Source organism: Trachypithecus francoisi, unplaced genomic scaffold (genome assembly GCF_009764315.1).
Source record: "Trachypithecus francoisi isolate TF-2019V2 unplaced genomic scaffold, Tfra_2.0 Lachesis_group0, whole genome shotgun sequence".
NCBI classification, from domain to species: domain Eukaryota; kingdom Metazoa; phylum Chordata; class Mammalia; order Primates; family Cercopithecidae; genus Trachypithecus; species Trachypithecus francoisi.
Genome location: NW_022681453.1, coordinates 15,379,095 through 15,402,128, shown reverse-complemented (window position 1 = coordinate 15,402,128; position 23,034 = coordinate 15,379,095). Strand labels below are relative to the sequence as shown.

General features: G+C 43.9%; 1 protein-coding gene across 2 annotated transcripts in view; it reads left to right on the top strand.

Annotated features, from left to right (window-relative positions):
• Positions 1–23,034, top strand: part of SMARCC1 (SWI/SNF related, matrix associated, actin dependent regulator of chromatin subfamily c member 1) — a 195,094-nt gene that overhangs the window by 41,658 nt on the left and 130,402 nt on the right. For both annotated transcript variants that reach the window (XM_033205621.1, XM_033205632.1), the window contains exons 4-6: positions 8,729–8,810; positions 10,671–10,763; positions 20,379–20,448. In XM_033205621.1, coding sequence (XP_033061512.1) covers positions 8,729–8,810; positions 10,671–10,763; positions 20,379–20,448 — 245 coding nt within the window. The remainder of the gene's footprint in view (positions 1–8,728; positions 8,811–10,670; positions 10,764–20,378; positions 20,449–23,034) is intronic.

Here is a 23,034-nt window from a genome sequence, read left to right as displayed (position 1 = left end):
GCGCTCTTTTGCCCAGGCTGGAGTGAAGTGGTGCGATCTCGGCTCACTGCAACTTTTGCCCCCAGGTTCGAGTGATTCTCCTGCCTCAACCTCCTGAGTGACTGGGATTACAGGCACCTGCCACCATGCACCCAGCTAATTTTTGCATTTTTAGTAGAGATGGAGTTTCACCATGTTGGCCAGGCTGGTCCCAAACTCCTGACCTCAGGTGATCCACCTGCCTCGGCCTCCCAAGGTGCTAGGATTACAGGTGTGAGCCACTGTGCCTGGCCAGATAGCAGTTTTAAGAGATCAAGTTAGCTAGGCCTTCAAGAGTGTTCCATTTTGCTATCCTCAGGACAGGGATAAAAGGAGAAATACATATCTTTGCCTAGGTCAGTGTTGGAGATAGATTGAGAATCCCTGCAGATGTTCCTGCCATTTTGCTCCCTTTCTAGCTGTCTCTCTTGGTACTGTTTCTTTTTTTTCCCCTTGAACTCTGGGGTTTCCATCAGTTTCTGGGACTAGTGATGTTTAACGATGATGGTCCTGAGCTGTGGGGTTGTCAGGGACGTACTTCACAGGGTAGGGTTGGGGGAGTGGAGTATATTGTCTTGAAATTGTTTGGTATTTTCAGTTGAGTTAGCTGTGCACAGTTTATAAGCTTAGCATCTTTCCAGGAGAATACACATGTAATTTATATATTTTACTTTCAAAGTTAAGCTAACCCCATACTTATGGCTGGGAAGTGCAAATAAATATTTAGATCAGCAATAAGGACAAGTGTGCAATTAAATTATTTATATAGTAAATAGGACATATAAACTAACAGGTGTATTTACTGAAACTTTTTATATATGGATGGTGTTGAATAGATGTTGATTTGGATCACCTGAGGTGAGGTCAGGCGTTGGAGTCCAGACTGGCCATCATGGCGAAACCCCGTCTCTACTAAAAATACAAAATAAATTAGCCAGACTTGGTGGCGGGCACTTGTAATCCCAGGTACTCAGGTGGCTGAGACAGGAGAATCACTCGAACCCGGGAGACGGAGGTTGCAGTGAGCTGAGATTGTGCCACTGCACTCCTGCCTGGGCAACAGAGCAAGACTCTGTCTCAAAAAAAAAAAAAAAAAAAGATACTGACTAAAAGCATGAGTCTTTTTTGTTTTTGTTTTCAGAGGTAGCTCTCTGTTTTCCAGTTCTGTGTCTAGCTCTGATGTTGGACCTCTCACGAGGATATTCCCTGATCTAGGACCAATGGCATGTTTGAGTACTCGTAGAGATGGTTTGTATCCTACTGTTGACTCTGGGTTCCCGGTTGGAACTCTTTCTGTCCCTGGTTCTTCAGCTTCTATCACAAGTCCTGACCTGGACACTTAAGGACAGAATTCCAAAGTGATATGATTTTTCATAGGTCACGTATTGTGGAACTTGCTTTGTGTCTATAGTTTCTGCACAATGAAAAAAAAATTTTTTTTTTTTTTTGAGACAGAATCTCGCTCTGTCACCCAGGCTGGAGTGCAGTGGTATAATCTCGGCTCACTGCAACCTCTACCTCCCGGGTTCAAGCGAATCTCCTGCCTCACCCTCCTGAGTAGCTGAGATTACAGGCGCCCGCCACCACACATGGCTAATTTTTGTATTTTTAGTAGAGACCGGGTTTCTCCATGTTGGCCAGGCTGCTCTTGAACTCCTGACCTCAGGTGATCTGCTTGCCTTGGCCTCCCAAAGTGCTAGGATTACAGGCTTGAGTCACCATGCCCGGCCACAGTGAAATATTTTTATCTGAAATCACTTGCAGTAGTTTAGAAAGATATGTGTAATACAGGTCGGGCGCAGTGGCTTATGCCTGTAATCCCAGCACTTTGGGAGGCCAGGGTGGTCTGATCACGAGATCAGGAGTTAGAGACCATCCTGGCCAACATAGTGAAACCTCGTCTCTACTAAAAATGCAAAAATTATCTGGGCGTGGTGGCATGCGCCTGTGGTCCCAGCTACTTGGGAGGCTGAGGCAGGAGAATTGCTTGAACCCGGGAGGTGGAGGTTGCAGTGAGCCGGCATCGCGCCACTGCATTCCAGCCTGTCAACAGAGCGAGACTCCGTCTCAAGAAAAAAAAAGAGAGATACATATGTAATATGATTTCCTTAAAATTAAAAGTGGGGCTAAAAAAGACATAAAGGATAGGGTTAGCATTGTCAGGAATAAGAATTTTTCCAAGTCTCTTATGCAGATTGTGCCACAGTTATTTCCTTTCAGGTATAGTTATGTATCCAGTTTCAGTGTGTACCTTCTCTCGTTTCTTGTGCCTCACACTTGAAGTGAGTGCATATGTTAGTAACTTCCCCACTCTGTTTGGATATCTGAATGCTGACCTGTCATTCTGACCATGCCCTGACTTGCCCCATGCCTAACATGCCTCTCAGAACCTTGTCTGTGTTCTTTAATTGAACCTCACAGTCTAGGTTGCATTTCTGGCTTTAGGTCCAAAGTTTGCTGGTTTCGTTATTATGGCAAGCACTATTTTCTTCTTATTTCATTGTGGTTCTGCTTTCTTACTGACTTCTCAGTAGTCTTTGTTTTAGTCGCTAATGACATGAAGCTCTAATGTTATGCATATGAGGTTGAATGGGAATACCTGGTAATTACTAGCATATTTGTAAAGAGACTGTACATATTAATATTACAGAATTGGCCAGCTGTTGTGGCTCATGCCTGTAATCCCAGCACTTTGGGAGGCTGAGGTGGGCGGATTGCTTGAGCCCAGGAGTTTGAACCCAGCCCAGGCAACATGGAAAAACTCAGCCTCTACAAAAAGTAGAAAATTAGCTGGGTATGGTGGCACATGCCTGTAGTCCCAGCTACTTGGGAGGCTGAGATGGGAGGATCACTTGAGCCCAGGATGTAGAGGCTGCAGTGAACCAAGATTGCACCACTACACTCCAGCCTGGGTGACAGAGACCCTGTGTCAAAAAAAAAGAGAAATTACAGAATTGAAATGTTATGTTTGATCTTTCTGGATGTTTCTAAATAGGCAGAATCAGTGAGTGTCTTATTAATGGTTTTTCTCCTGAAGGATAAAACTTTGTATAGATTTGAAGTGTAGTTATATGTAACTGAAGGATAACAAGTTTGACCTATTCATGGAAATCCAAACAGATCTCCCAAAGGAGAAGAGATTAAATACCAAGTTCAATTAAGTAATAGAGAATTAACGTTAGTGCCCACGTGCCCAGAGATTAGGATGTTGTTTATTTTTTCCTACAGTTCTAAAGAGATTGTTACATTTTTTTTTTTTTTGAGTCGGAGTCTTGCTCTGTCACCCAGCGGGCTGGAACCCTGTCTTGAATTTACCAAGAATGTTTAAATTAAGTTTTGCTTTCTCTTTTTTTTTTGAGACGGAGTCTTGCTCTGCCGCCCAGGCTGGAGTGCAGTGGCCGGCTCTCAGCTCACTGCAAGCTCCGCCTCCCGGGTTCACGCCATTCTCCTGTCTCAGCCTCCCAAGTAGCTGGGACTACAGGCGCCTGCCTCGTCGCCCGGCTAGTTTTTTGTATTTTTTAGTAGAGACGGGGTTTCACCGTGTTAGCCAGGATGGTCTCGATCTCCTGACCTCGTGATCTGCCCATCTCAGCCTCACAAAGTGCTGGGATTACAGGCTTGAGCCACCGCGCCCGGCCCAAGTTTTGCTTTCTAATAATGCAGAAACGTGTTCAAGCTTCAACCCGAAAGAGGAATGCAAATTAGAACTATACTCATTAGGCCGGCGTGGTGGCTCACGCCTGTAATCCCAGCACTTTGGAAAGCCGAGGCGGGTGGATCACCTAAGGTCAGGAGTTGGAGACCAGGCTGGCCAAAATGGTGAAACCTTGTCTCTACTAAAAATACAAAAAATTAGCCGGGTATCGTGGCGGGTGCCTGTAATCCCAGCTACTCGGGAGCCTGAGGCAGGAGAATCGCTTGAACCCGGGAGGTGGAGCTTGCAATGAGCCGAGATCTCACTGTTGCACTCCATCCTGGGCAACAAGCGTGAAACTCCATCTCAATTAAAAAAAAAACCACAAAAACTATAATCATTAAATATTTTAAAATCTATCGCAGATTGACAGAGATTAAAAGGTGAGGTAATGTAAAATAAAAATAAGTACACAGTTGGCTACTGAGAGGGAGAAAGGCATAATACATTCTTAGTGGAACTGTAAATGAGTACCATTTTATTGGAAGATGATTTTGCCAGTTGTGTTACGTTTGTATTATGTTTCTTATTATTTCAACTTGAGTATCTCAAATTCCTTACAAATCTATCTGACTAGTACTAGGTTCTAGAAAAATCCCATAGGAGGGCTCTAGAAAAAAAACAAAAACAAAATCAACTGGAAAGAGATATTCTTGCCCTATGTTATCACAGTCCTATAGAGAAAAGCAAATAAATACATTTTCCTTTTCTGACTTTTTTTTTTTTTTGAGACAGGGTCTCACTCTGTTGCCCAGGCTGGAGTGCAGTAGCACAATCTCGGCTCACTGCAAGCTCTGCCTCCTGGGCTCACACCATTCTTCTACCTCAGCCTCCTGAGTAGCTGGGACTACAGGTGCCCACCACCACGCCTGGCTAATTTTTTTGTATTTTTAGTAGAGATGGGGGTTTCACTGTGTTATCCAGGATGGTCTTGATCTCCTGACCTTATGATCTGCCCGTCTCGGCCTCCCAAAGTGCTGGGATTACAGGCGTGAGCCACCGTGCCTGGCTTTTTTTTTTTGAGACAGAGTCTTGCTCTGTCGCCAGTACAGAGTGCATAGGCGCCATCGAAGCTCACTGCAACCTCCATCTCCCGGGTTCAAGCTATTCCCTTGCCTCAGCCTCCCGAGTAGCTGGGACTGTAGGTACACACCACCATGCCTGGCTAATTATATTTTAGTAGAGGCAGGGTTTCACCATGTTGACCAGGATGGTCTCTATTTCTTGCCCCCATGATCCGCCCACATAGGCCTCCCAAAGTGCTGAGATTACAGGAGTGAGCCACTGCGCCCCGCCTTTCTGACTTTTTCAATCTTTGGCCATTTAAACTGTAAATGCAAGCTCTCAGTTGAGGGTTTACTAATTATTATAAAAGTCTTCTGCATTGTTTCCTTTTGTCAATCCACTAGGCAATATCTTGCCGTAGCCTTTCAATCTAAGACAATAAATATGCATTGTGTGTCAAAAGGAATTACAGGCTGGTGGGAAGCCAAGGTGAAAGGATCACTTGGGCCCAGGAGTTGGCGACTAGCCTGGGCAACATAGAGAAGCCCTGTCTCTTGAAGAAATTTTAAAATACTACCCCAGAAAGGTAGCATGTACCTGTAGTTCAAGCTTCTCAGTAGGCTGAGCTGAGAGGACTGCTTGACCCCAGGAGTGCAAGGCTACCTACAGTGAGCTATGACTGAACTGCTGCAGTCCAGCCTGGATGACAGAGCAAGAGTCTATTAAAATATATATATTAAATAAAAATTGAAAATTTTTAAAAAGTTCCTCTACTAACTGTATTCCTCCAGTTTTATTGCCTCTCGTGAGTATATTTAGGGCTACCTCTAGAAAATGATCCGAATAGGGCCGGGCACGGTGGCTCACACCTGTAATCTCAGCACTTTGGGAGGCCAAGGTGGGTGGATCACAAGGTCAGAAGATGAAGACCATCCTGGCTAACATGGTGAAATCCCATCTCTACTAAAATACAAAAAATTAGCTGGGCGTGGTGATGCATGCCTGTAGTCCCAGCTACTTGGGAGGCTGGGGCAGGGGAATCACTTGAACCTGGGAGGTGGAGGTTGCAGTGAGCCAAGATTACGCCACTGCACTCCAGCCTAGCAACAGAGCAAGACTAGCAAGACTCTGTCTTTAAAAAAGAAAGAAAGAGAGAGAGAGAGAGAGAAAGAAAGAGAAAGAAAGAAAGAAAGAAAATGGTCCGAATAAAAATAGTCTGTTTTTTTTTTTTTTTTTTTGAGACTGAGTGTCACTCTGTTACTTAGGCTGGAGTGCAGTGTCGCAGTCTGGCTCACTGCAAGCTCTGCCTCCTGGGTTCATGCCATTCTCCTACTTCAGCCTCCCGAGTAGCTGGGCCTACAGTTGCTTGCCACCACGCCCAGCTAAATTTTTTTTGTATTTTTAGTAGAGACAGTGTTTCACTGTTAGCCAGGATAGTCTTGATCTCCTGACCTCATGATCCGCCCACCTCGGCCTCTCAAAGTGCTGGAATTACAGGCGTGAGCCATTGTGCCCAGCCTAATCAGATTCTTTAACACTGGATGGATCCCAGGTGAAGAGTTTATTCCATAGAAGTCGTGTAAAAGGGGGTCAGAAGGAAACTTCTAAAGGGAAAAACAAAAATGCACTGAGCCAAGCGCAAGACAACAATAGAGCCAAACAGTTTTGTGGGGAAGTTACTAAAGCCAGTCTCAAATAAGGAGCTTTGTACGATGACAGCAAGCTATACTACCCTGGAGACCACCCCCACAGGATGGTCTAGTATGCTGTACCCCAAAAGGGTGGCAAACATCCTAGTAGGGTCAGGTGTGGTAGCTCACACCTATAATCCTAGCACTTTGGGAGGCTGAGGCAGAAGAATCACTTAAGGTCAAGAGTTCAAGACTAACCTAGCCAACATAGCAAGACCCCATCTCTATTAAAGAAAGAAGAAAAGAAAAAAACATGAAAGATGGCTGGGCGTGGTGGCTCACACCTGTAATTCCAGCACTTTGGGAGACCGAAGCATACGATCACCTGAGGTCAGGAGTTGGAGTTCAGCCTGGCTGACATGGTGAAACCCTGCCTCTACTAAAAATACAAAATAACTGGGTGTCGTGGAGCACGCCTGTAATCCAGCTACTCGGGAGGCTGAGGCAGGAGAATCACTTGAATCCAGGAAGCAGAGGTTGTGGTGAATCAAGATCACACCACTGCACTCCAGCCTGGGCAACAGAGGGGGACTCCATTTAAAACAACAACAACAACATAGAAGATAGGCTTAGCTTCATAGAGCAAGTGACTTGGGGACTGATTCTGGAAGTAATAGTGTCAGGCCCATTGAGTGGGTAGTAACATCCTGGAAAGGCTATAGAGTTTAAAAAGAAAGATTGGAAGTGTGGGGAACATCTCCAGGATAAAATAGCATGACGTGTGAGTTAAGCGTATGAGCTCTGGACTCAGACTGCCTAATGCTAGGTAGTATCTGGTAATGATTAAGAAAAGTATAACTGGGCCAGGCATGTTGGCTAACCTCTGTAATGTCAGCACTTTGGGAAGCTGAAGCAGGAGGATTGCTTGAGCTCAGGAATTTGAGACCAGTTTGGACCAACATAGTGAGACCTTTGGCTTTACAAAAATAAAAATAAAAAACAATTACCTGGGTATGATGGCTGGTGCCTATGGACCCAGCTACTCAAGGCTGAGGTTGAGGTGGGAGCGTCCCCTGAGCCCAGGAGTTCAAGGTTACAGGGAGCTCTTACTGCACCAGACCTTTCCAGCCTAGATGACACAGTGAGACTTTGCCTCCAAAAACAAAAATTATAACTACAGCTAACATTTATTGATCAGTTACTTTATATTAAATTTAAGCACTGTTGTAATATATACCTCATTTAACCTTCACAAAAACCCACAGTAGGCTATTACATTTATGAAGCAGTCGATCCTGGGGTTAACAAATTGCTCAAGACTAATGTAGTTTTCCTCAATCCTTACTTTCAGTCACTAAGCTCTACTCCTCTCCTGGATGTTAGTGTTAAAAGAACTAAAACAGAGCAAAAACAAAGTAGGTATTGAATAAAAAGTAAGGAGAAACAGGCATTAGACTTTGTAAAGATTTAACCACATGGAGGTGACATGCTTGGGAACTTAATGTAAAGAGACATTGGAGAAGAGTTTCAAGTAAAGGTAAATAGATCAATTTTACCACATTTAGGAAAACAGTGCTTGTTATTCATACTTGCGGGTTTGGTATACCCCCAGCAATCAAGTGATTTCAGATTAAGGGATAATCTCTGCTCTTGACTGTTACTGTGGCCAGTTAAAAATTTTATTTGGAGAAACCTCGTCTGTTTAAATCACGTCTTACAGCTGTATCAGAATTAAATACCCAAGATGCTTTCCTTTATCTAAGAGAACACAGATACTGCTGAATTTGAACAAATGATTTTTTTTTTTTTTTTGAGACGGAGTCTTGTTCTGTCACCAGGCTGGAGTTCAGTGGCATGATCCTGGCTCACTGCAACCTCCACCTCTCGGGTTCAAGCGATTCTCCTGCCTCAGCCTCCAGAGTAGCTGGGATTACAGGCGTGCTCCACCATGCCCAGCTAATTTTTGTATTTTTAGTAAAGATGGGATTTCACCATGTTGGCCAGGCTGGTCTTGAACTCCTGACCTTGTGATCCACCCGCCTCACCTCCCAAAGTGCTGGGATTACAGGCGTCAGCCACTGTACCCAGCATGGATCTGTGAACTACTTTTCTGTAAGATGTAAGATGTCTTAGATTTAAGGAAAATTAGATAGATATGTCATGGAATTGATACTTCATTTTCACTGAGGTGGATCTTAATATCTCTTTTATAAAGCTGTTGATACTGTGTATTCTTATATTAGAGAATATCTCACATGTTTTGTAGAGTGTTATTTTAATTTCCAAATATTTCTAACTCATTTGCATTGAATTCTAAAACAAGTTTTCATTTGTGTTTAAGGTGGGAGACAAATTAACTAGGGTTTTTCCTTTTTTTTAGGCGGAGGTTTGACCTACAGAACCCATCCCGAATGGATCGTAATGTGGAAATGTTTATGAACATTGAAAAAACATTGGTGCAGGTAACTTGGAAACTTAGGTTATTTAAAAAGTTTGCCTTTAATATATTTTAAGTTTTAAGATTGGCGGGCCGGGCACGGTGGCTCATGCCTGTAATCCCAGCACTTTGGGAGGCTGAGGCAGGCCTCCCAAATCACGAGGTCAGGAGATTGAGACCATCCTGACTAACACGGTGAAACCTTGTCTCTACTAAAAAAAAAAAAAAAATACAAAAATTTAGCTGCGTGTGGTGGCGAGTACCTGTAGTCCCAGGTACTTGGGAAGTTGAGGCAGGAGAATGGCGTGGAACCTGGGAGGCGGAGCTTGCAGTGAACCAAGATTGCGCCACTGCACTCCAGCCTAGGCAACAGAGCGAGACTGTGTCTCAAAAACAAAACAAAACACAAACAGATTGGCTTTATTGGATTGCCAAAAGAACAAAGGAAGAAAATGTTCTGAAAGGTATTTTATTATTTTTATGGGTGTTTGGGGATTAGAGCTATGATTAATCTTGTCTTTAAGACTATTAAATTTTATGGTGAAATAATTTATGACAATTTTCTTCATTAATTTTACCTAATGTATTGTTTGAATTGCCTTTTTTTTTTTTTTTTTTTTTTTTTTTTTTTTTTGAGACGGAGTCTCGCTCTGTCGCCCAGGCTGGAGTGCAGTGGCCGGATCTCAGCTCACTGCAAGCTCCGCCTCCCGGGTTTACGCCATTCTCCTGCCTCAGCCTCCCGAGTAGCTGGGACTACAGGCGCCCGCCATCTCGCCCGGCTAATTTTTTGTATATTTTTAGTAGAGACGGGGTTTCACCGTGTTAGCCAGGATGGTCTCGATCTCCTGACCTCGTGATCCGCCCGTCTCGGCCTCCCAAAGTGCTGGGATTACAGGCTTGAGCCACCGCGCCCGGCCGAATTGCCTTTATTTTATTTTTATTTGCTTTGAGACAGGGTCTCACTCTGGTACCCAGGCTGGAGTGCAGTGGTGCAGTCCTAGCTAGGCTCACTACAGCTTTGAACTCTCGGGCTCAAGTGATCCTCCCACCTCAGCCTCCCCCTGTAGCTGGGACTACAAGCACACGCTATCACACCTGGCTAATTTTTTGTGTATTTTGTAGAGGTGAAGTTTTGCCGTGTTGACTAGGCTGGTCTCGAATTCATGAATTCAAGTGATTTGCCTGCTTGGTCCCCCAAAGTTCTGGGATTACAGGCATGAACCACCGAGTCCGGCCTGCCTTCATTTTATTTGGTTTAAGCACTCTTCCATCCTACTGTTCACTTGACTGAATATTTTCTTTGGGTTTGTTCCATGGTTGTACCATAAATACACATATTATTTCTCTAACTGTATTATAACCTGGAAAAAAGAATGCTTAATGTCCTTATTTGTGTTTCCTAATATGTTTATTGTTTGATAATTTATGGTGATCACTAAATTAACCTTCCTGGGGAGAGGTAGCTGGCAAAACTTCAGTTAGATATTACTGTTAACTTAATATGTGAAAGTTGTTTGTCTCACAGATTCTTAGCTAGAGAAACAATTGGATATGTTTTGTTTGTTGGGTGAGAGTTTTTTTCATGATTTGGGGAGTCAACATACATGTTTTGTCATTGCTATTTTTAAGATTAACTGTAATCCCCTTCCATAACTAAAAACACTACATTAGACCATTAAAGTAAATTTGGGTAAAATTGGGGAGGAGGATTAATCTGGCAATCTGGTGTGGTATCTTAATGAAAAAGCTGCTGAATTTTAGGTCATGCTTCTCAATATTTTTTGTGGCAGAAAAGGTTATCTGGGAGTGGTTTGTGTATTACATAAATAATGTGATATTATTTCAAAACCAAGAGAATTTGAAAGTCTGTTCTTTTCATCCTCAGAACAATTGTTTGACCAGACCCAACATCTACCTCATTCCAGACATTGATCTGAAGTTGGCTAACAAATTGAAAGATATCATCAAACGACATCAGGTAATAGACACAATCACTTTAGATAACAATAGACACGATCCCTTCATTTTGTAATTGTAAGCCTCTAATAAATGTCAACCATAGTAATGCTTTGTATTTCTTGATATATTTACATCAAAATAAATTTTTTTCTTGAGTTTTTATTTCTCTTTTTAGAGATGAGGTATCACTGTGTTGCTCAGGCTGGAGTGCAGTGGCGCTATCCTAGCATCCTTGCTCACTGTAGCTTTGGACTCCCAGGCTCAAGAGATCTTCCAGTTTTTGTGTGTGTGTGTTTGTTGTTGTTGTTGTTGAGAGAATCTTGTGCTGTCGCCCAGGCTGGAGTACAGTGATGCGATCCCGGTTCATTGCATCCTCTGCCTCTGAGGTTCAATCGATTCTTATGCCTCAGTCTCCAGAATTGTTGGGACTACAGGTGTGTGCCACCATGCCTAGCTAATTTTTGTATTTTTCGTAGAGATGGGGTTTTGCCATGTTGGTGAGCCTGGTCTCGAACTCCTTACCTCAAGTGATCTGCCCACCTGAGCCTTCCAAAGAGCTGGGATTACAGGCATGAGCCACCGTGCCCGGCCACGATGGTTTCTCACTATGTTCCCAGGCTGGTCTTGAATTCCTGGCCTCAAGTCATCCTCCAGCCTCGCCCTCCCAAAGTATTAGGATTGATTATAGGTGTGAGCCACCATACCTGGCCTCTTTTTGAGTTCTTAAAGTAGCAGTGTTTTTTTTCTCTCCACTCATCTTTAGCTTTTAGCCTAGAGTAGCATTTAATAAAGTCATTGGTATGGAGTCTTTAGTCTTTTTTTTTTTTTTTTTTTTTTGAGACGGAGTCTCGCTCTGTCGCCCAAGCTGGAGTGCAGTGGCCGGATCTCAGCTCACTGCAAGCTCCGCCTCCCGGGTTCACGCCATTCTCCTGCCTCAGCCTCCTGAGTAGCTGGGACTACAGGCGCCCGCCACCTCGCCTGGCTAGTTTTTTGTACTTTTTAGTAGAGACGGGGTTTCACCGTGTTAGTCAGGATGGTCTCGATCTCCTGACCTTGTGATCCGCCCACCTCGGCCTCCCAAAGTGCTGGGATTACAGGCTTGAGCCACCGCGCCCGGCCTAGTCTTTAGTCTTATTGTGAAATATGCTTACATAAACCTAAGGAAACCAATGTATTCTGTATCACAGAACTCTATCTACATCACAGAGATTATAAAGTCAAATAGAGTTGGTAACATAATTGTTGGTAGGAAGAAATGACATATTACTCTCAAGTAATCCTGTCTCCCTTAACCCCGCATTTTATGTATTCTGTTACATACATGATTTAAAAAAAAGCAATTGATGGCCAGGCGTGGTGGCTCATGCCTGTAATCCCAGTACTTTGAGAGGCCAAGGCGGGTGGATCACAAGGTCAAGAGATCGAGACCATCCTGGTCAACATGGTGAAACCCGTCTCTACTAAAAATTAGCTGGGCATGGTGACGCGCCCCTGTAGTCCCAGCTACTGGGGAGGCTGAGTCAGGAGAATTGCTTGAACCCGGGAAGCAGAGGTTGCAGTGAGCTGAGATGGCGCCACTGTACTCCAGCCTGGTGACAGAGCGAGACTGTGTCTCAGAAAAATTCTGCCCCCTCAAGCTTACTTTGTCTTGATACATATGTACTAGTACTGTCTTCTGACATCTTAGCCTTCTTCTTCTGACTTCCTTTTAGGCTGAGACTTTGGGTATTTACTACATGTAAGTTTACGATTACACGTGACTAAACTGTAATTAAGCCCATCACATAGTAATCTAGCTGAGGAGACTTATGTAGAAGATAATTTTCTGAAACATTCCTTGTGTGACTGAGCTTTATGTATCCTTAGAATTGGTTGAGAAGCCTCATGAAATGTCTTTTTTTCCTGCTGCAAAAGAGATTACCAATTGAATTATGTTTTAGCATTTAGTAAAATATCTTGCATGTTCTGAAAGTTAATGTTTCTAGTACTGCATACAATTAAAGATTGAGTACATTCTTTCTTTTATATATGACATCTCAAAGTGTAAAGTAATATAATTATTTTATCACATTGAGCAATCTGAAGTCCAGTTCCTTTTTTTTACTAGCATTATGGCTTTGAACAGATCCCTTAAACCTCTCTCTTTTGGAATATTTTTTTTTTTTTGAGGCGGAGTCTGTCGCCCAGACTGAAGTGCAGTGGCGCGATCTCGGCTCACTGCAAGCTCCGCCTCCCAGATTCACGCCATTCTCCTGCCTCAGCCTCCTCACCCGGCTAGTTTTTCATATTTTTTAGTAGAGATGGGGTTTCACCGTGTTAGCCAGGATGGTTTCGATCTCCTGACCTCGTGATCCGCCCGTCACGGCCTCCCAAAGTGCTGGGATTACAGGCTTGAGCCACCGTGCCCAGCCTGGAATATCTTTTTATTGGATTGACTGTCAAATGCAGTTTATATGTGGAATGTTACCAGGGCAGAAGTGCAACAAATTGATTGCTATTTCTTGCCTTGAAGCTGAAATTACCTACTCTTTTTTTTTTTTTTTTTTTTTGAGATGGAGTCTCGCTCTGTGGCCCAAACTGGAGTGCAGTGGCCAGATCTCAGCTCACTGCAAGCTCCGCCTTTAGGGTTCACGCCATTCTCCTGCCTCAGCCTCCTGAGTAGCTGGGACTATAGGCGCCCGCCACCTTGCCCGGCTAGATTTTGTATTTTTTAGTAGAGACGGGGTTTCACCGGGTTAGCCAGGATGGTCTTGATCTCCTGACCTTGTGATCCGCCCATCCCGGCCTCCCAAAGTGCTGGGATTACAGACTTGAGCCACCGTGTCCGGCTACCTACTCTTTTTGCTACCAGGTTGTACTGGAAACATTTTATGTATTGTCCTACAGTTTATGCTGAATATTTAGCTGTTTTTTATATATACATATATATATATATATATTTTTTTTTTTTTTTTTTTTTTTTTTTTTGAGGTGGAGTCTCGCTCTGTCACCTAGGCTGGAGTGCAGTGGCGCGATCTCGGCTCACTGCAAGCTCTGCCTCCTGGGTTCAAGCCATTCTCCTGCCTCAGCCTCCCGAGTAACTGGGACTACAGATGCACGCCACCTTGCCTGGCTAATTTTTTTTTTGTATTTTTAGTAGAGACAGGGTTTCACCGTATTAGTCTCGGTCTCCTGACCTTGTGATCCACCTGCCTCGGTCTCCCAAAGAGCTGGGATTACAGGCATGAGCCACTGCGCCTGGCCTTAGCTGTTATATTTTTAATGAAACCTGCCTTAGTGATTGTTTTCTGGGGATACCCTCCAGAGGGATGCAGAGGTCTAACTGGCTTCTTAGAATCTTAGGAAAGAGACCTTAATAGGTCATAATAATAGTACCTTCATTGATTTCTGATGATCAGGCCTTTATGTGTAAGTATTTTATTTGTTTTTGTTTTTTTTTTTTTTTTTTTTTTTTTTTTTTTTTTTTTGAGACGGAGTCTCGCTCTGTCGCCCGGCTGGAGTGCAGTGGCCGGATCTCAGCTCACTGCAAGCTCCGCCTCCCGGGTTCACGCCATTCTCCTGCCTCAGCCTCCCGAGTAGCTGGGACTACAGGCGCCCGCCACCTTGCCCGGCTAGTTTTTTGTATTTTTTTTTAGTAGAGACGGGGTTTCACCGTGTTAGCCAGGATGGTCTCGATCTCCTGACCTCGTGATCCGCCCATCTCGGCCTCCCAAAGTGCTGGGATTACAGGCTTGAGCCACCGCGCCCGGCCTATGTGTAAGTATTTTAAATGAATTAACAAGCTGGGCACCGTGGCTTACGCCTGTAGTCCCAGCACTTTGAGAGGCCAAGGCAGCCAGATTGCTTAAGCCCATGAGTTCAAAACCAGCCTGGATAACAAGGCGAAACCTCTACAAGATGATAAGTAAATGAACCAACAGCTTATATTGATTGAGTACCTTCGGTGTTCCTAATGCCTTAATTCATTGTATTTGTTAATTCAGTTGTAAAGAATTCTAATGATATAGGTGTTATTGTTATTACTTTGTTTCTTTTTTGTTGTTGTTCTTTTTTGTTTCTTTATTTGAGACAGAGTCTCACTCTGTCTCCCAGGCTGGAGTGCAGTGGCGTGATCTCAGCTCACTGCAAACTCCATTCCCCGGGTTTAAGCGATTCTCCTGCTTTAGCCTCCCAAGTAGCTGGGACTACAGGCATGCGCCACTATGCCCTGCTAATTTTTGTATTTTTTAGTAGAGACAGGGTTTCACCATATTGGACAGGCTAGTCTCGAACTCCTGACTTTGTGATCCGCCCAAAGTGCTGAGATTACAGTCATGAGCCACCTTGCCCGGCCTTGTTGTTGTTCTTTTTTTTTAACAACAGGTGTGCTCCGCTGCACCTGGCTATTTTAGTTTTATTTTGAAGAGACATGGTCTTGCCTAGGCTGGTCTCAAGCTCCTGGCCTCAAGAGATTCTCCCTGCTGCTTCGGCCTCCCAAAATGCTGGGATTACAGGCATGAGCCACAGAACCCACCCTGTAGCACACACTCCCTCCCCCCCACCCTACTCCTTTTTTTAAATGGAAGGTTTGTGGAAACTGTGTCAAGCAAGTCTGTTGGTGCCATTTTCCCAACAGCATGTGCTCACATTGTGTCTGTGTATCACATTTTGGTAATTCTCACAATATTTCAAACTTTTTTAGTTGGTTGTTTGTTTGTTTGTTTTGTCACCCAGGCTGGAGTGCAATGGTGCGATCTCAGCTCACTGCATCCTCCACCTCCTGGGTTCAAGCAGTTCTCTGCCTCAGCGTCCTGAGTAGCTGGTATTACAGGCACCCGCCACCACGTCCAGCTAATTTTTGTATTTTTAGTAGATACGGAGTTTCACCATGTTGGCCAGGCTGGTCTTGAACTCCTGACCTCGTGATCCTCCCCGGCTCGGCGTCCCAAAGTCCTGGGATTACAGGTGTGAGCCACCGCGCCTGGCTTACTTTTTTAGTATTATTGTATATGTTATGGTGATCTGTGATAGATGCTATCTGATATTATTTTAATTGCTTTGGTTTAGCACAACACCCATAGAAGATGGTGAAGTTAATTGATAAATGTATGTGTTCTGACTTCTCCACTGACTGGCTACTCCTCTCTCTACCTCGTCCCTGAGACCCACAAGTGTTAAAATTAGGCCAATTAATAACCCTACAATGACCTCTAGCTGGTCAAGTCAAAGGAAGAATTGCTTATCTGTCACTTTAGATCAAAAGCTAGTCGTGATTTAGTTTAGTGAGGAAGGCATGACAAAAGCCAAGATAAACTGAGAACTTGGCTTCTTTTTTTTTTTTTTTTTTTTTTTTTTGAGACGGAGTCTCGCTCTGTCGCCCGGCTGGAGTGCAGTGGCCGGATCTCAGCTCACTGCAAGCTCCGCCTCCCGGGTTCACGCCATTCTCCTGCCTCAGCCTCCCGAGTAGCTGGGACTACAGGCGCCCGCCACCTCGCCCGGCTAGTTTTTTGTATTTTTTAGTAGAGACGGGGTTTCACAGTGTTAGCCAGGATGGTCTCGATCTCCTGACCTCGTGATCCGCCCGTCTAGGCCTCCCAAAGTGCTGGGATTATAGGCTTGAGCCACCGCGCCCGGCCTAGAACTTGGCTTCTTAAGCCAAACAGCCAAGTTTTTAATGCGAAGGAAAAGTTTTTGAAGGAAATTAGAAGTGGAACTCTAGTGAACATGCAGATGATACGGTGCAAAACATGCTTATTGCTGATACTGAGAAAGCTTCAGTGGTCTGAATAGGAGATCAAAGCAGCCCAACATTTTCTTAAGCTAAATTCTAATCCAGAACAAAGGCCTAACTCTCTTCAATTCTGTGAAGGCTGAGAGAGGTGAGGAAGCTGCAGAAGGAACGTTTGAAGATAGCAGAGGTTGCTTAATGAGGTTTAAGGAAAGAAGCCGTTTTCAGAACATAAAAATGCAAGGTGAAGCAACAAGTGCTAATGTAGAATCTGCAGCAAGTTATCCAGAAGATTGAGCAAAGATAATTGGTGAAGCTGGCTATACCAAACAACATATATTCAATGTAAATGATAGTCTTCTATTAAAATAAGATGCTATTTAGGACTGTCATAGTTAGAGAAGTCAATGCCTGGCTTTAAAGCTTCAGCCAGGCTGTTTTGGGGTTTAATGCAGTTGGTGACTGTAAGTTAAAGCCAATGGTCATTTGCAATTCTTACAATCCTAAGGCCCTACAGATTATGCTACATCTTCTTTGCCTGTGCTCCAAAAAAAACTGCAAAGCCTAGATGACAGCACATCTATTTACAGTATGGTTTACTGAATACTTTAAGTCCACTGTAGAGACCTACTGCTCAGGAAAAACAATTTCTTTTGAAATACCACTGCCCATTGACAGTCACCTAGTCACCAAAGCCTCTGTTGGAGATGTACAAGGAAATTAATGTTATTTCCGTGCATAGTAACACAACTTCCATTCTGCAGCCATGTTTTAAGGAGAAATTCGACTTTCAAGTCTTGTTATTTAAGGAATACATTTTGTAAAGATATAGCTGCTATAGTTAATGGTTCGTATGATAGATCTGGGCAAAGTAAATTGAAAGTCTTCTGGAATAGATTCATCATTCTAGATGCCACTAAGAACACATGTGATTCATCAGAGGTCACAATATCAACAGTAACAGAAGTTTGGAAGACGTGGATTCTGACCCTCATGGTTGACTTTGAGGGGTTAAAGACTTTAGCTACAGACGTGGTTCAAATAAGAGAACTAGAATTTGAATTGAAGCCGGAACATGTGACTGAATTGCCGCAATCTCATGACCAAACTTGAACATATGGAAGAGTTGTTCCTTATGGATTAACAAAGTGCTTTCTTGACATGGAATCTACTCCTGGCACAGTTGCTGTTAACATTGTTGAAATGAGAACAAAGGATTTTAAATATTACATAAATTTACTTGATAAAGCAAACAGCAGGGTTTTGAAAGAAATTCTGTGTGTAAAATGCTGTCAGCATCACATGCTACAGAGAAATCGTTTGTGAAAGTAGTCAATCAATGTGACAAACTTTACTGTTGACTTATCTTAAGAAATTGCCACAGCCACCTTAACCCTCAGCAACCACCACCCTGATCAGTCAGCTGCCAGCATCATTGAGGCAGTATCCTCTGTCAGCAAAAAGACTGATTTGCTTAAGTCTCAGATGATTGTTAGCATTTTTTTTTTCTCTGAGGTGGCATTTTGCTTTTGTTGTCCAGGCGGGAGTGCAATGGCGTGATCTCGGCTCGCTGCAGCCTCTGCCTCCGGGGTTCAAGGGATTCTCCTGCCTCAGTCTCCTGAGTAGCTGGGATTATAGGCACCTGCTACCACACCCAGCTCATTTTTTGTATTTTTAGTAGACACGGTTTTCACCATGTTGGCCAGGCTGGTCTCAAACTTCTGACCTCAGGCGATCCGCCCGCCTCGACCTCTCAAAGTGCTGGGATTACAGGCGTGAGCCACTGGGTCCAGCTGTGATTGTTAGCATTTTTTAGCAATAAAATATTTGTAAATTAAGGTATGTACGTTGTTTTCTAAAACCGTGTAAGCATAACTTTTGATTTTTGTTTTGAGAGACAGGGTCTCTCTCACTCTCTTGCCCAAGCTAACGTACAGTGGCATAATCATAGTTCACTGCAACCTTGAACTCCTGGGCTCAAGTGATCCTCCCACTTCACCTCCTGAGTAGCTGGGACTACAGGCATTTTTGCCTGGCTAATTTTTTTTTTTTTTTTTTGAGACGGAGTCTCATTCTGTCACCCAGGCTGGGGTGCAGTGGCTGGATCTCAGCTCACTGCAAGCTCCACCTCCCGGGTGTACACCATTCTCCTGCCTCAGCCTCCCAAGTAGCTGGGACTACAGTCGCCCGCCACCTTGCCCAGCTAGTTTTTTTTTTTTGTATTTTTTAGTAGAGACGGAGTTTCACCGTGTTCGCCAGGATGGTCTCGATCTCCTGACCTTGTGATCTGCTCGTCTTGGCCTCCCAAAGTGCTGGGATTACAGGCTTGAGCCACCGCGCCCAGCCTGCCTGGCTAATTTTTAAATTTGAGACAAGGTCTCACTGTGTTGCTCAGACTAGTCTTGAACTCCTAGGCTCAAGTGATCCTTTCACCTCAGCCTTCCAAAGTGCTGGAATTACAGGTGTGAGCAGCTGTGCCTGGCCTAAATGTAACTTATTTTTTATTTTATTTTATTTTTATTTATTTATTTTTTTTGAGACAGAGTCTTGCTCTGTTGCCCAGGCTGGAGTGCAGTGGCCAGATCTCAGCTCACTGCAAGCTCCGCCTCCCGGGTTTACGCCATTCTCCTGTCTCAGCCTCCCGAGTAGCTGGGACTACAGGCCGCCCGCCACCTTGCCCGGCTAGTTTTTTGTATTTTTTAGTAGAGACGGGGTTTCACCGTGTTAGCCAGGATGGTCTCTATCTCCTGACCTCGAGATCTGCCCATCTCGGCCTCCCAAAGTGCTGGGATTACAGGCTTGAGCCACCGCGCCTGGCCTATTTTTTATTTTTTTGAGACGGAGTCTCGCTTTGTCCCCTAAACTAGTGGTGCCATCTTGGCTCACTGCAAGCTCTGCCTCCCGGGCTCAAGTGATTCTTCTGCCTCAGCCTCCAGAATAGCTGGGATTACAGGCATGTGCCACCACACCAGCTAATTTTTGTATTTTTAGTAGAGACAGCGTTTCACCATGTTGGCCACTCTGGTCTCGAACTCCTGACCTCAAGTGATCCATCTGGCTCAGTCTCCCACAGTGCCAGGATTACAGACATGAGCCAGCACACCTGGCCATAAGTGTAACTTTTATATATGTCAGGAAACTAAATTTGTGCAACTAATTTTGTAATGCTTTATCACAGTGGTCTGAAACTGAACTTGACGATATTTCTGTGTTATGCTTGCATATAGTCCTAGCTTATGGCTCAAGGCCAGAAACGGCATTGGTTCACTTTAAATAATGATAATTTGTGATGACCTTGGAAGTAGTTTTAAGAAGTAGTAGTACCTGGCTGGACATAGTGGCTCACACCTGTAATCCCAGAACTTTGGAAGGCCAAGACAGGCGGCTCACCTAAGGTCAGGAGTTCAAGACCAGCCTGACCAACATGGTGAAACCCCCTCTCTACTAAAAATAGGAAAAGTAGCCAGGTGTGGTGGCAGGTGCCTGTAATTCCAGCTACTCAGGAGGCTGAGGCAGGAGAATTGTTTGAACCCAGGAGATGGAGAAGGTTGCAGTGAACCAAGATCGTGCTGCCACACACTCCAGCCTGGGTGACAGAGCAGGACTCCATTTCAGAAAAAAAAAAGAATTAGTAGTACCCATATTACTGATATGGGTACCCAGAGAGAGAGAGAAATCTGTAGAGAACTAGCTAATAGATGCTCAAATTACTTTTTCTATACAGCAGTCTAAACTGTATAGACAATTTCTTGGTTTATTGTTGTTAATCACTATTTTTTTTATTTGACTAAAAATAAGCAATACTTTTAAAATAAAGTCTGTAAGTAAAACCATGCTTTTAGAATTTGTATGGAATTTGTATCTGGGATCTCATAGTTCATTTGCCATGTGCTTTATTTTTGTGGTTTTTGTTCATTTGCTTTCCAGGGAACATTTACGGATGAGAAGTCAAAAGCTTCCCACCACATTTACCCATATTCTTCCTCACAAGATGATGGTAAGTTGGTTTTGTGTTGTGAACGGATAAGCTCATACATCATACCATACGGATTTTATGTCATATCCTCAAAGACTTAAACAGAATAACCAGCTTTTTGTTTTTGTTTTGTTTTGTTTTTAAGATAGAGTCTCTGTTGCCCAGGCTGGAGTGTAGTGGCGATCTCAGCTCACTTCCACTTCCACCTCCTGGGTTAAGAGATCCTCCTGCTTCAGCCTCCTGAGTAGCTGGGAATACAGGCGCCCGCCACCATGCCCAACTAATATTTGTATTTTTATTAGAGATGGGGTTTCACCATGTTGGCCAGGATGGTTTTGATCTCTTGACCTTGTGATCCGCCCACCTTGGCCTCCCAAAGTGCTGGGTTTACAAGTGTGAGCCACTGCACCCGGCCATCATTAACTTTTAAAAGATGTAGTAGAAGCTGTGCCTAGAGGAACATTTATTTCTTTATATTAGGAAAGGAGAAAGGTTAGAAATCAGTGGTCCAAACATCTTTCTCAAGAAATTAGAAAAACACCACCAAATTAAACCTAACAAAAAAAGGAAATAATAAAAGAGCAAAAATTAATGATGTAGAAAATACACATTAGTGAGATATTCAGCAATGTCAAGTGGTTCTCATGAAAGACTAATAAGGGCTGGACGTGGTGTCTCATGCCTGTAATTCTAGCACTTCTGGAGGCCAAGGCAGGTGGATCACTTGAGGTCAGGAGTTTGAGATCGGCCTGACCAAAATGGTGAAACCCCATCTCTACTAAAAATACCAAAAATTAGCTGGGTGTGCTCGCACCCGTCTGTAACCCCAGCTACTTGGGAGGCTGAGGCAGGAGAATCACTTGAACCTGGGATGTGGAGGTTGCAATGAACCAAGATCTCACCACTGCACTCCAGCCTGGGCAACAGAAGGAGACTCCATCTCAAAAAAAAAAAAACAAAAAAAAAACGGACTAATAAGGTGGTTAAATCCAGGTGTGGTCATATGTGCCTGTATTCAGCTCCTCTGGAGGCTGAGGCGGGAGGATCACTTGAGGTCAGGAGTATGAGTCTGTGGTGTGTGATGATTGTGGCTGTGTATAGCCATTGCACTCCAACCTGGGCAACATAGTGAAATCTTATGTCTTAAAAAACAAGGCCTGGCGCTGTGGCTCAGGCCTGTAATCCCAGCACTCTGGGAGGCTGAAGCAGGTGGATCACCTGAGGTCAGGAGTTCAAGACTAGCCTGACCAACATGGCGAAACCTGGTCTCTACTAAAACTACAAAAATTTAACCGGGAGTGGTGGCAGGTATCTGTAATCCTAGCTACTCGGGAAGCTGAGGCAGGGGAATCGCTTGAACCTGGGAGGCGGAGGTTGCAGTGAGCTGAGATTGCGCCATTGCACGCCAGCCCAGGCAATAAGAGCGAAACTCTCCCTTACAAAAAAAAAAAAAGAAGATTCCTATTGGTAAAAGAGGAAAATATCCAAAACCTAAGTTAAAATAATTAGATGAATGGATAAACAAAATGTGGCATATACATACAGTGGAATTTTTTTTTTTTAATTTTTTTTGAGACAGAGTCTTTGCTCTATCACCCAGGCTAGAGTGCAGTGGTGCAGTCTCAGCTCACTGCAACCTCCGCCTTCTGGGTTCAAGTGATTCTCCTGCCTCAGCCTCCTGAGTGAGACTCCGTCTCAAAAAAAAAAAAAAAAAAAAACCAACAAAAAACCCCAATTCTGTTCTTCTAGCTAATTTCAATTAATTATTATATTAACTGTATGATATGCTAATTATTAACTGTATTTTATATTGTACTAATTATTATATTAACTGTGTATTTTTATTTTCTGTATTCATGTTGCTCTGGCATTTGATGCCCTGGGGAGAGATTGCCCTTTTGAGGGCTAGCTAATTTCTAAAGATAATTACTTCTCTAGGAGCACATCTTTCATATGTAAACCAACCAATCTGAGTATATAGCTGTAACCATCTCCTTATCTAACTTACACACCAAACCAATATTTCCCCTTTTCTAAATCATTCCAGGGCGAGGTACTAGGCAATTAGAGACAACCTCTGTGCCCCAATGTTTCTTGGAATTATTCACCCATGCCCACCCTAAGCTGTTTACTCTGCCCCATGTTACCTTTTCTATGGAAACCCCAATACAGGGTTTGGCTTAGGCTCCCCCTTGTTCCTGTCTTCTATCTCTTGACTATTGTGATGCCTCTGCAGTGGCTCTGCATGGTATGTTCTTTCCCTTCTTTTGGGATATGTAAGTAATTTATCTTTTTTTTTTTTTTTTTTTTTTGAGATGGAGTCTCGCTCTGTCGCCCAGGCTGGAGTGCAGTGGCCGGATCTCAGCTCACTGCAAGCTCCGCCTCCCGGGTTCCCGCCATTCTCCTGCCTCAACCTTCCAAGTAGCTGGGACTACAGGCGCCTGCCACCTCGCCCGGCTAGTTTTTTGTATTTTTTTTTTTTTTTTTTTTTTTTTTTAGTAGAGACGGGGTTTCACCGTATTAGCCAGGATGGTCTCGATCTCCTGACCTTGTGATCCGCCTGTCTCGGCCTCCCAAAGTGCTGGGATTACAGGCTTGAGCCACCGC